Consider the following 14,237-nt stretch of genomic DNA (forward strand, 5'->3'; position numbering starts at 1 on the left):
CTCGGTTATCTTAGTGATGTTATTGCATACAAAAAAAAAATTCAAATTAATTTGTCGAAGCATGTCTAATGGAAAACATTTATTTTTCAGATTTTAAAATGTTAATGTTTTGCCAATGCCTAGATGTAAGGCATTGCTTCCATTTTTTTTAATGACCTCATCTCACCCTGTCGTCAATTTACCAGAATCATTCAGTACAAACAAGGATTTAACACATCCCTGACGATAAAAACATTCTAGAAGTGATTGCCGCCTGATCGCCCCCACTGCTTCATCCTGTGTGGGTGGGTCTGAGTAGTTTAAGAGCTCCGCCACCAGTCTCCACAGCTAGTCACCGATGAGAAAGCATCACCATTTGATGTCTACTTGTTTCTTGAAGAGCAGAGATGTTCATCAGATATTTTGTGCTCTTTGCTAAGGGTAAGAACGGCATTGACCAATAACAGGACAATGTAAAATATTTACCGTTATATCTTTTGGTCAAGTCTTACATTTTTTTAATTAAATTTTATCTAAGCAAATTTATTTTGAAATGAAAAATTCTAGGTAAATAGCTACAAACCCATTCTTTATAACTATTCAGTGTCAGAGCAGGACCAGTGATAGATAGGGTGGGCTTCAAATGGCTCAAAGCAGGTGTTGCTCCTGAAGGGTATTGAGGGCACCAATATTAACATTATATGTTCTGCTTTCTTCTCACAGTCTTGGGGGTCCATCTGTGCCTGTATCAGACGGAGCGGTACCGGTTCGTTACCATCGATGATACCACCAAGATCTCCTGCTTTTTAACTGCAGATAACCAGGATGGAGGACATAGAGTCAACTGGTTCTGGAGGGGAGCAGAGGAGACGGTCACATTTATTGTGAACTGTCAGGATAGCAAGAGGGAAGGAAAATATCTCTGTAGATCTGAACCCCGCCGCGCGACCCTGGAAATCTACAGCATGCAGCGGAATGAGAGCGGCGCCTATTACTGCTCGTATCCAGTCCTGAACAAGCTACATTTTGCCAAAGGATCCACACTCATAGTGGGAGGTAAGACTTACAATGATTTTTTTACATTGTTTTGGTCTGTGATAAATCATTACTGTAACCATACATTATTGAGATATTTCAAAATAGGAAGGGCAAGAAAAACAAAGACGTTAATTTCCATCTTATACTGATGCTGTCATCTTAAGACAAAAACTAAAAATCTGCCAAAAAGTTTAATAAACACCATTATAAATTTGGGAAAACCGGCTTTTTACCCTTGAGCCCATTTATTGATGAACTCAGAACAACGCTTATCTTATGTATATGAACACAGTCACTCTATAAGAAAATGTCAGGGGTGCACTTTGGCGACAACTGCCCTGGAATTTGTGACTGCGTTGGAAGGAAATTGATATTATAGTTAAGCATAAAAGCCACTAAAACGCTATTGTGGCTGGAAATAGTTTATTCTCATTCTCATAAATTGTCTAAATCAAAACCACTGTGTAGTGAGGAGTTTGAGATAACTTCAAATGTTTAAATAAGTCAGGTCCAGGTTTATAAAAAGCAGTTAACACCACAATCTATTTGACTGAAAATGATCATTTATTTTAGTGTCAGTTTTTGCCATTTCACAGGTGTCATTATCACCCTATTGAATGAAACTCGATTTATAGGCCTCAGGAGGATGAAAGGCTAAATTGGCAAAATTGTGATGTAAACCAATGGTCTGCACATGAAACCAAAGTGCCAGTGGCAGACTATTAACTTGCAGAGCCACTGAGTTGGCTTAGAACTTTACCTTTAGAAACCCTAGCATCTTCCTCTGTGGAAATTTCACATTACACATAGTGAACATTTTCAATATGTAAATGTTAAGGCCCTCATTACGAGTGTCAAGATTTTGTCTGACCCATGCGCTATCCCCTGGTTACGCAAGGCGAGAAATTATGCTATGTAAATGCTTTCCGACCCTGTAATTACAAGGTGTGATACATTTTGCATACCACGTTAAGTTTCGTCAGGTCAACCCTCTTGAAAAACATAATCTTAATGGTCCTGATGTACAGGGACTTTGTTTTCCCAAATAGGTGGGATAAAATTTGGGCTCCCGGTTTTATGGTATTTTTTTTTTTTTTAACATTTCCGCCTGTATTTATCCATAGATATTTTGTGTTTTGCCTATAAATGAAGTTGTAAAGCTGTCCATTTCCATATTTATTTAACTGATAGACGCAGACTCATACTTTGATGTCTGTCGTGTTTTAGCTATTTAAGCTGCCAAATATTACATAACAATACATCCACTCGTAAATTCTAGCATTGTACCACAAATGTATATTGACACATGCCTTTATTTAAAGAAATTTCATCCTGTTTTTTAATTTCCAAAACTGTCCATCTGCTCATCTGTTGGGCTATAATTCATGAAAGACAGCATGGAGAGTCACTTAAAAGCAACACAATTTTCTGTATTTATCCTCTTTAAAAAAATAAATGCAGACAGAAAACTTATTGTTTTCTCTCTGTATTTATCTGTAAAAATCCTTAAAAACTGAAAACAGGGAGCCTTAGATATATTATATTATATAACTGGCAATTCTCCACGAAGGGACTCGGAGCCAACTCCTCTGACTGGGCGGCCTGGCAGGCCGCCCGCCAGGTTCCAAATGCCCCTGTAAGTTGAAATGTTTCAGGGCCATCTGAAAAGGGGTCTCAATGAAATTAAGAGTACCCAATTTAAGTGAAAATGAGCTCAGATGAAGGACAAGCGAAAGCTAGGACAATTGTTCAAAGGGTGAAGACTTTGCGCTCGTTGAACAAAGACCAGATGTAAATGTGAACTAGTTTATGTACGACATGGATTTAAAAACCTTGCGATAATAAATCTGAGTCAGCACAAAGGTAGATGAAACAGTATTAAAAGAATAGACGATTTCTTTTTGACCCCTTGACAAAGTACTGCTTTTTTAAAGACATTCATTTTGACACTTGTCTAATGTCCAGCTATCATTGACAAAATGAATTTTAACTACTATGTAGCTCTGAACATGCCACGGAGTAACCTGTAATCGCCAATATGAGTTCTTGACACATGAACACCGTGGGCGAAGATTTGAAAGTTATTTGTAACAAAATATATGAAAAATTGAATTTCGGGAAAAAAGTAGTAACCTGTTTACATTAATTGTGCACCATCTGCTTTACGAACTGCCTATAGGGAGATACTCCAAAGCCTCTTAGACCTTAACTTGGTCAAGAAATCAATATATTTTTCTAAGTAATACAAACATATGTTACAAAATTGACTGTAACTGCATTGATACATACTGCATTGTACTGTAGGGGTATTTATCCCTTGTGAGCCCTAAAGCGACGTTCTGGGTGGTCCAGTTGCATTATTAATACACCCCTTCGTGTGTATTGATAGTTGGCATAGTAGGCTGTCTATTTCGGCCACTGCCAAAACACAATGAACATTGTTTTTTCTCTTAACACATTTGTCTTAGCCTTTCGATGGTGTCTCTAACAATCTCTCAAGAACCAATAAAGATCATGTTTCCTCCTCCTGTTTCTCCTATTCCCTACTTCTCTCACCCAGGCTCCTCCCCTCTGTCCTTCCATTGCAGGGCTTTGGAGGAGTCCAAGTGTGGCATGTGTGATGCAGAAGCAACCGTTCCACATGAGATAATACTGACTCCTTTTTTTATTTCTCTCTCTCTCTCTGGTTCCTCTTTCCATTTCATGCCCCCTTCGGCCTTCTTATCTTCCTCTCACCTTGATCAGAACTATCTATCGCAAGGTGGTTTTAAGGGCTGTACTCACAATCACATTGAAAGAAGACCAAGCTTCATTCCTTCTGCCAATCCAATGGCTGCACTGATGCTCATTCAGCAACATGTGAATCATGGTCTCTATGGGAGAACATCCCATGGTTGCCCATTTGCCTCCTTGGTGTCCACTCAGACGCCTTTAGTTCGATGCTGCTGTGGTAGAAGAAGAATGGCCAGTTGGGGAAACAGGAAACTACAGAAACTACAAGGAGCTATGAGAAACCTGCTGATTTAATGACTCTAGAGAGCTGGGGAACAAGCAGTGCTTAATTTGAGCTGGTGGTTTCCAGTGCTCGTCACCAGCACTTAATTGTCAGCACCGACACTTGTAACAGTCTGCCACAAGGCGGCACTGTCTAGGTAATTTAGAGATGACCACAACTACAGTTCAGGATTAATGCTACATAATTAAAAATTACTATTACCTGCCGCCCAAACTATTCTTATAGCTTTAGGGGCCTGGAATTGTCACACTTGTACATGTGTGATGGTTTGTAGTTGTGTTGTTACTATCATTGGCAGCATCGCAGGGGCAATATGTGGTACAAGCTGCGGTGGCCTCCAGACAGGAGCCCTGGCACTTATTTCTTTACAAATTAAGCACTGGGAGCAAGCACAGTGACATGGGGTAATTCAAGCCCAGCCAGGAGTAGGAAGTGCTATACCTGCTCCCTGTAACTGACGCCCATGAAAGTCTATAGTACTTTTAAGCGACCACCATAGCCGCGCAGGAACTGAACTGTTCAACAATGTCCAACCTGATCTGACCACTTGATGGTTCTTCCAAGGAATACCATTTAAATCCCAGAGACATTTCTTTACCCAGGTTTCACATGATAGATGGGAAATTTGTTTTTAATACTTTCAAGATAACCACGAGGTTGATTCTACCACAATGTGATGGATATCTTGGAAGAATAGAAAAAAAAGTCAAGGTTGGCCCAACAAGTAGCATCCTTCTACTGCTCGGGTACATAACTTAGGGAGAGGGTCTATGAGAGGGCCTTTAACAAATGTTAGAGCTTTTGGCAGGAAATTATAACGCTATATTTAAACAGTTCAATGTATGAACATCTGATTGGAGATTAATCAATGTGGTTATATTTTTCATATGTACGATATAGGCAAGACCTTAATGGATTTAGTTATTTCACAATCTGCATGCAGGCACTAACCAACTGAGAGAAACACATACCAACATATGCACAATTTAGCTCTTGATCACTGTGTGAATTAATTAGGCGCTTTGTTCACTGGTCCTGCCAGTTTCACCCGTATTTGTGCAGTGTTCAGTGTGCAAAATACCTGAGTTTGTTTTTGAGCAGAGAAGAATTATACAACCATGAAACTGAACAAAACGCTGCTTCTTAAAAACGAATAAAATAGACCCATAAACCATGTAAAAATAAAGAACAAACTAGAAGTTAAATAAAAAAAATGCATTGAAAAAGGCAAACCTGTACTGGCCCCTGAAGAGATGAAGGAAGCAAATGTGATAAGGAACATGATGAAGAACATTGTGATGTCAAGTATACACATTTGTTAGTAGACTCCTGTCTTCCATTCAAGGAGGAAAGTTGTCTTCTTCCGGTTGATGCGCTCCTATGGATTATATTCACCGACTGCAGTTCAAGTAGTGACTGACCTACATCAAGATATTTGTAGCTGTTTAATCCCTCTGGATGCATGTTCAATCAGTTGGACGAGTGATACTTTCAGAGATTGACACTTCCCTCTGATGAACATTGATGCTTTGTATGAATCCTAATCGATGGCATTGACCATCTGAGGTTGTCAATCCTTTTTAATCCAGAAACAGGGGTCACATATGTCTTTAAACAGGGGTCACATATGTCTTTAACGTGTATTGTCTAAAGTAGTATGCAGGTATATCTTGTTCAGCTAAGAACCTGAATCTTTCACAACGTTGTGTTTTGATCCTTTCAGACCAGCCAGGCCCAGCTGTGCTTTCATAGTGCCCCACATAGCAGATCAAAGAGTGAAATGCAGCTTTGCAACACGAGCTTTAACCACATCTGTTGGCACGAAGTAGGTGCAATACAGGTCCCGTGGAAGGTCTCTGCATAGCTTAATTTATCTAATAGGTCAAGATCTCGAGCCAGAGTTTAAAAATAGTGAATTTTTTATTAAATATTTCAGTATATCAGGCTCAAGGTAACATGTTTTTCCAAAACCATACCTCACTCAAAACAATATATTGCAGAGTATGTACAGATAGTTCCCACCGCCTCGGTTCCATCATGAGTGAATCCAACATTGTTTCCTCTCTGCAGGGTCCTCTGCAGGCACATAGGGGCTTATTTAAATGTCAGTGGGACCGCAAGCGGCAGGCCGTTTGTGGCGGTCCCACCAACAGACAGCCCTTCGGTCCGACCACTGGATTACAACACTGGCGGTTGGACCACAAGCTGTCGGAGGGAAGGCTGCTGCTCCCGCCAGGATCTCAGATCCCAATGTGGCGGCGATTGAAATTGTAGTCCTGACAAGAGGCAGTGCTGAGGCAGGCACCGCCGTCGTGATTACGATGTCCCTTTCCGACAGCCTTTTCAGGCTGTCAGAAACTTACGTTGTGGGCCCCTAAACAGGGCCCCTGTTCCTCGTGGGACACTGCAAATTTGCTCCGGGGGCACATGTAGTGCCCTCACATACATCCATGCACCGTGGCACACGGTGCATGGATGTTCACAAGTGCTATGTTTACACTACGGTCCTTTTCCTGGGCCGCTGCATAAGCCGACATTTGTAAACATAGCACTTTCTGACCGCCAGCATAGCGGTCCCATCCAAATTCGGTGGTCAGACTGCGGACTGTTTGTCGGGCGGTCTCCTGACCACTGCGATAGCAGTTGGTAGTCGTTGAAATAAGTCCCATAGTTTCCTGTTAGTAGGAAGTTACTTATTTCTTTGGCAACACTGAATACACCTATTTCAAAGTACATCAATAAACAAATAGGCTTAAAGAAGGCCCAGCAAAAAAGTACCATAGCCATATCAAATTTCTATGGCACACATTAAGAGTGGTATCCAATAAGATCCTTGGGAACATTTCAGATCTCTTTACCCTTGTACGAAGGTTCAATCTGCTGAAAACAGCAGACATCTCTAAGTGAAAGTCCAGGAAGAAATGAAAAACTACTGAGGTTATCAGACTTTGAATTACTGGGATCAACTTTGGTAATTCCTTATTTTTTAATGTAATGACCGCAGGGGCTGGCTCATAATGGGCTGGATATGTCGCTCTTATTTAGGGCCCGAGTATTCATGTTCAACAGTATTTCCATAAAGTAAACGCCACCTGGAACGGTGGCTGTTTCTTTTCAATATGACTATGTTCAATTATTTAGCTATAATCAATTAGGGATGATTTCCCAGAACAAAATATTGCAAGACAATCTGCTAAGAGATATCTTTATTCTGCTGCCTATAGGTTTGTTGAGCTCATATAATGCCATATGAAGAGTTTCCTGGTCAGTGGTCCATTAATTCAGGAGGATAACGTGTTACACATCCAGTCATATCAACAGAGAAAAGAAACCGGCCTGTAGTGATCCAGAATCAATTTAACAATAATTTGAAAAGTTCACAATCCCTAAGAAGACCAAACCCAACCCTCACGGTGGGACTATTAGTAACTACATCTGTCCAAAGAAACACTGCAAGGAAGGCAAATTCCTGCATAGAAGATAAAGAATCTCAAAGAACTATTGATCGGATGGCCTGGTCAATTTAGACATTGAGTCTGTCCAATCTCACATAATGTGACTGTGAGCAGAAAGGATTAGGGATTCTAGGGAAACACAACTTTTCACCTCACACACTACATGAGGTAATTCCTCCCAATCATTATTTCCTGCTAATAGAAATTAAATTAAATTAAATTATTTCCTGCTAGAGACACAATATGCCCTAGACACCTCTGTATTCTACTTAGCTGTCACTTTACTGTGTTTTCTGCCGACTCTGTATATTTATTCTCTTCAGCTAGTATCTTCCAACTATACTCATGACATACCTACATATGTAATATTGTTTCATCATTTTCTGGCAGTACTCTCATATCATGGGCCAGATTCACAAAGGGCCTCCGCACTCGTGGTAGAGGCTCCCGCAGTCATAAGGGAGTCTCCGCACTCAGGGCGGAATCGCCGCCATGAGAATTCTCATCGTGGATATTTCACCCCCCCCACTACCACAGGGCCTCTGCCACAAGTGCGGAGGCCCTTTGCGAATCAGGCCCAATTAGTCTAGGTAATTCATTTTCTGGATATATGTAAATTATTGCTAAATATATCCTAGCCAACTTAATTATATACCTGTAACTTTGATTTTGTGCTGCGTATCCATGTCCACGTTTACAGTATTCTTATGCCTTCCATTTTCTGAAAAGCTCTGCAGTACTCATTCTGCCATTGAGGCGTTGCTTAAGACCACAAAACAGACAGATAAAAAATAAAAAAACTTAAAAATGAGTACAATTGTTTCTTACGAGAAGGACAGCGAATGTGCCTGTTCAGCTATTGTCCAAAGTATTTATTTTTAGGGGAAAAGGAAGAGCAGCAAAATCTCTATGACCAATGTGTTTTGATGGGATATAGTGTATTCAGCTAGCCTTGAAAGCCATAAAACATGTACTATATAAAACCACAAATGCCTAAAGTTAATCTAATCAGCAACGACTACATAGAAGGAATGCATTTGATCTAGTGATTTCGTAAGTTATCAATAGACAATATCCCTTAAAACTGAGGGGTGCATTTACTAAAAAACTCTCACAAGCCATTGCAGCAGCCAAAGTTGCTGCATTGAGTGTAATTTAGAGAGAAGGACAGCGCCATATCAACTAAGATATGGCACTCTACGGCTCTCGCCCTACAGCTGATGTGCAGTGAGGCATTATAGAGCCACACACACATTTTTGCACTATGGTGTCAGGTCTATCATAGGTTTTGTACTAGATGGATACCATTCCCGGACAAAATACAATGCCTAGACAAACTTTAAAACTTTTCCCACTTTGGATGTGTGCTGTACAATGCATCACACATGCAAAGACAGACATGTTTGGAGAAAGAAAAACCTTTCACCTTTTTAACCTGCGCCTCAAAGAGTCATTATTTTTGGGTGCAAAACCCTGTCTACCATTGTTAGTAACCAGGGCTTTGCTTCAAAAACCATGAGTGGCTACATGGCCTGTCTACTTTCTTTCTGGCATCGATCCAGTGCAAAAACAAGTTTAGAGATGGAAAGTAAATCTCAAATAAACATTTTGCACCAGTCTGCTAACCTTTGTGACACAAATCAGTTGTAAACTGATAGTAAATCTGCTCCCTAAACTGGAGAATATAAAATGGTAATGCTCACACACTACAAAAAAATGTAATTGTAGTTTATCACATCTAAGGGATTTCAATGGAAGCTGTAAGCTTCCATTGAAAGTTGTAAAGATGGAGCTTGGCCTGTATAGAATATGTACCTACACAACTTGTGCTGAAACATTTTGGGCCTTATTACGATTTTGGGTGGAGTTGCGTCCGCCTGACACCGTATCAGTTTGGGAACCACCCGACCATTGGTTGGCGGTTCCGCATACCTAGTTACACTGCAAAATTCCCATTTTCCTGTGGGAGCTTGAACTGCGGCTGTAAACCGGCCGTAGCACAAGCTCGCCTTTGGGAAATGGGAGTTTGTGTGAATCCCTGCACCGTGTTTCAGGCACCGTGACACACGGTCCTGGGATTCACAGGGGGTACCATAGGTGCCTCCTTTGCCCCCAACCAGAGGCCATATGGTGAAGGGGGCACCATAGGGACCCCCAATGCCACTTTCCAACAGGCTTTTCAAGTTGGGAAACCCCAACATGGAAAGCCTGTCGAAAACCGCCATCGTAATCCCAACGGTGGAAACGCCGTCCATTGGGATTATGTACCGGTCTCTGACTGGCGAATCCAGCTGGAATGACCGGTCGGTTTTAGTTTCAACTGCCTGCATTGAAATGCAGCGTATGACACTGAAACAGCGATGAGGCTCAGAAAGCCTCCGATCTGCTGTCAGAAACTTTCCGACTCTCATCATAATTGGGGCATTTGTATCAAAAGTTCTCACTTCCTATTTGCATACATAGGAAGTCTTGCTAAAGACATTTGGAGTTCAGAATTTTTTGGACACTTCAGAATAGTCAATTTGTTTTGGTTGTTTTTTATTTAGGTATGTACTAGGAGAGAGGGACCCCTTTACAAGCAAGCCAAGGGGATAGGGTACTGTCACAAGTAAATAGTTGTTAAAGTAGAGGCAAAACAACAACAATCACCTCACCATTCAACTAGAGATGCAAATGGACATAGTCCTAATCTACACACCTTAAAATAAACAACGTAAGAATGCGAAAATATTTCAATTCTTAGTATAAAGATCAGATTTAATTATATAAAATTAGCAAAACATTTAATACAATAAAATAAACCTGTTTATGACTTTACATACACAGAAATTGTTAAAATTGATACACACAATAGATCTAAAGAGCCTCATGCACTCCCAAAATCCTTACACAGTAAGAAAAACACATGCTTTAAAAATGAAGAGACAAACAAAACAGACAGTACATTTTGTCATTCAGTGTAACACATTCGTTTTAAGCACATTTATCCTGGAATCTGATGGAAGACAATTTCTTATAATATCTACAGATCCAGTGGCCTTCACGAATTGTGTGGATATTGCGTCGACGCGTTTCGATGGTATTACTGTTAATATCCCATCTTTATCAAGACAAAGTAATAGGAAACTCTCTTTAAGTTGCACTTATATGGTTGCACCTTAAAATCCTGAAGCACTTGGATGTATGGCTTCCTTTCATAAAAATCAGAGATTGTCTGACACTATCAGTTCTTAGGCAAACTTGTATTTATTCTTCTCATTGTACAAAGAAATGTTAATTATATATCGACTCGATCCGCATCCCGTATCTGTTTCTCACAACGTTATGGTTTTATGCTGGAACTCGAGGGGCCAGGTCCTTTTAAATGCACCTTCTTTTGTGGTGGCTTTTTCTAACTTCTTTGTTGATGATGTGCTTTATAATGGAGCTAGCGCCTTCAGGGACACCAATCATAATCTTGGAAATAGTCAATACACAGAAAACCCAATCTTCTACTCTAACTCCTGTAAGAGTAAGACCCTTGTTTGTAGTATAGAGGCTATTTGCTGTGAGATCGAGGCCCAAACTTCATTACATTTCTGACAGTTAGCGAACATGTGGATATTATTAGCAGCTACAGTACAACACTGTGTGCAGCAGTTAGGTTTGTTGTGCCATCTACAGAGTTTGGAAGGAATAATATAAAAATCAAATACAGTATGATAAACTTGACCTCGTAATATAGTAGGTTTATCAATTCTGCAAAAGTGGCAAGACTATCAGCCACCTCTCGTTCTGTAACAATCTCATCTAAGTCTATTGATCACTTGTCTGTCCATAATCCTTAATCATCCTTTTGATGTTGCATTAAGCAGCAATATGTCTCAGAGATAGTAGAACGAGGGCTACAAAGCATTTGAGCAAAGTCAGACTGGATCGGTGGTATTATTAAGCTAGCCATGCTCCTGAGTAAAAGGTTGCAATCTTCAGATATGTAAAAAATTAATTTCGAAGTACTGAAAATTCCATCTGTAGATCTGGCCTTGGCCTCGACTATTTCGCAAACAAGTTCAAGTGGTAAATTCCAGAGAGGCAGCTCCGCTCTGCGATCTCTGCAAATCTGATAATCCCCAGGGCCAAAACGGCCTCTTTGGGGGGAAAGGTTTTATTTCAGGCACAGCCAGATTGTGTAACTCCCTCCCACTGGCACTCAAGGCAGAAAACAACTTACTGGCATTTCGTAGACTTTTGAAAACTCAGCTCTTTAACAACTAGCCCATTACAGTATCATAAATACCCTCTCTGTTAGTGCATCATGGGGAACCGCCACGCCTAGACACCTCCGGGTATTAGCGTGCGCTATAAATCCAAATTTCATTAAAAAAGATTTTAACTTCTGATCATCAAATAAATCTGCTGAATACCTAATCCTGGCCTAATGCCAGATGCCAAAGTTCGAAGATGTAAAGCAATTTGGGGTTATCCATTAGGAAGGTATATGCATGTATTCCCAGAATTTTCACAAGTTTTATTTTGTCCGCCCAAATCTTTGCTAGAGCTCTGGTAGTTTTCAGTCTGACTTTCTTGAAGAATTTCTCATTGTGGAACTTGCCCCTTGAATAATGGTCGGATTATTGTTAATGGATATTGCACTAAGCCAGTTTGTTGAACTGTGATCCTACAACATCTTAATGCAATTACCAATACTTGCCCAATAATACAATCACCAGTTGGGGAGTGCTCAGCCCCTTCTCATTATAGAAAGCTTTAGAAACGTAATTGCCTTCGCTCTTTCTTCCCTTTCCAGAAAAATGTGGATTCAATAGAATCTAGCAGTTTCAAATATTTATTAGGAATGTAGAGGGGTAATGCCAAGAGGAATTATCAAATTTCTGTTAGGAAATTCCTTTAAACTGAATTAATTTGCCTAATTACAGAAATAGGAAAGAAAATGCATCCACTTGGTCAGTAAAGCCTTTATCTGCTGTGACAGTGAAATATAATTATATTCAAAGCAGAATCTTTTAAGTAGACGCAATAGTGATACCCAGATATTTAGCTCTTGTAACCACTAGTGCATCTTGGCTAGTAGCCCCGGCTGCAAATACGAGTTGCATTTTATGAGAATTTAATTTGTAGCCAAATTGAAGGGCTGCTTTTTCAATAATATTCAGAGTAGGGTTAATACAATGTGAAAATGCCAATACATCATCGGCGAGGGTAGATGCTAGAGATATATTAGGATTGTTTGGTATATTTTTCCATAAATACCTAACATTTGGCTCAATGTATACAGCATACAGGACTGGTGAGAGTGGACAGCCTTGAAGGGTGACAAGCGTAATTGGGATGAATGAGGTCAATTCTTGTTGTATATGTATTTGATCTTTGGGTGTTCGGTATACTGCTCGAATCAATTTGATGAATTGAGGTCTAATATTATATTCTTTTCACAAGTCCATAAAAATTGCCAAGAGACCCAATCAAATGCCTTTTCAGGTTTGAATAAAATTATATTTACTGGCTCCCCTAAAGTGTCAGTTCTGTCTATTAAATGTATTATAAGATTTAAGATATATTTGCAAGCAATACATCCATGCTGCTCAGCTGATGTTAGCCTATGGATAATTTTGTTAATCCTATTAGCCAAAAGTTTAGTATAAATCTTAGAGTCAGTGTTGAGCAGCAATATAGGATGATATGCATTGCACCCCAGAAGGTCCTTGTCTTTATTTTAAAATATGTTATTATGACATCGCACCAGGAAAGGGGAGTGCCATCCAGAGTAGGATTCTCTTTAACAGAAATTGTAGACACTATGCTAGTCAAAATCTTGTATATTTCGGCTGGGATATAGTCCGGACCTGGGCTCTTCCCAAGCGATAAATTGACAATGGTGGTTATGACTTCTTCTACTGTAAAGTCTGCGTCAAGTATTTTGTTATTACTGGTTTCCACTGTTGGCAGCTCAATAGCCCTTAAATAGTCATGAATGTCCGTCACAATGCTACGCGCATCCTCTTGGTATAGTTCTGAGTAGCATCTTTTAAAGATTAAAAGAATTCCAGACTGTTGAGTCCATATCCCCCTTTACATCTTTTATCTGGGTAATTATAGTTTTCTGAGTATCCAGCCAGCTTAGACCTGCAAATACTTTCATTGACTTTTCTCCAATTTCACAGATCTGAACTCTGGACTGAAAATCTATTTAATTATGTCTGGCTGTTATTAATGCAGAAATATGTCCGCGAAAGCCCATTTTTTTGTACATACGTTCCTTGTGCTGAATCAGAACAAGAAAAGATCTGAGCTATAGATTAATCTACTCAACTGTCTTCTTGCTGATTCTTCTTCTTCCCTGTCATTTTTAGTATCTTCGTAATAAAAGATTGTGATATGCCTCTAATATAGGCTTTCATTGTGTTCCACACTATAGATGGGTGGGCTGATCCTTGTTTAATTGAGATAAATTTCCTAAATTTGCGTTTATAGATACTGGATATAATCAGGACATTCAAGTAAATTTATAGGAAAAGAGCAGGGGCGCTGTTTCATGCTAGCGATATTATTAGATTCCCATATTAGTGCAATGTCCGAGTGATCAGATAGTAGAAGATGCTGAATATAGGCTTGGCAGGAGGAGGCAATTACTTTGCTGATTCAGCATAAATGGATTCAAGAATATTGTTTGTTAGTTTGGAGCAAAAAAGTGTATCCCTGAACACTAGGATTGCTATTCCTCCAAGCATTCACTAGATCCAGCACTTTAC

General features: G+C 39.8%; 1 protein-coding gene across 1 annotated transcript in view; it reads left to right on the forward strand.

Annotated features, from left to right (window-relative positions):
- The first annotated feature begins 329 nt into the window (after positions 1-329).
- LOC146772858 (uncharacterized) overlaps positions 330-14,237 on the forward strand; it is a 71,253-nt gene continuing 57,345 nt past the window's right edge. The window contains exons 1-2 of the mRNA XM_085638173.1: positions 330-420; positions 703-1,035. Of these exons, the coding sequence (XP_085494299.1) occupies positions 387-420; positions 703-1,035 (367 nt within the window). The 5' untranslated portion in view covers positions 330-386. The remainder of the gene's footprint in view (positions 421-702; positions 1,036-14,237) is intronic.

The sequence above is a fragment of the Triturus cristatus genome, chromosome 12, assembly GCF_964204655.1.
Source record: "Triturus cristatus chromosome 12, aTriCri1.1, whole genome shotgun sequence".
NCBI lineage: Eukaryota > Metazoa > Chordata > Amphibia > Caudata > Salamandridae > Triturus > Triturus cristatus.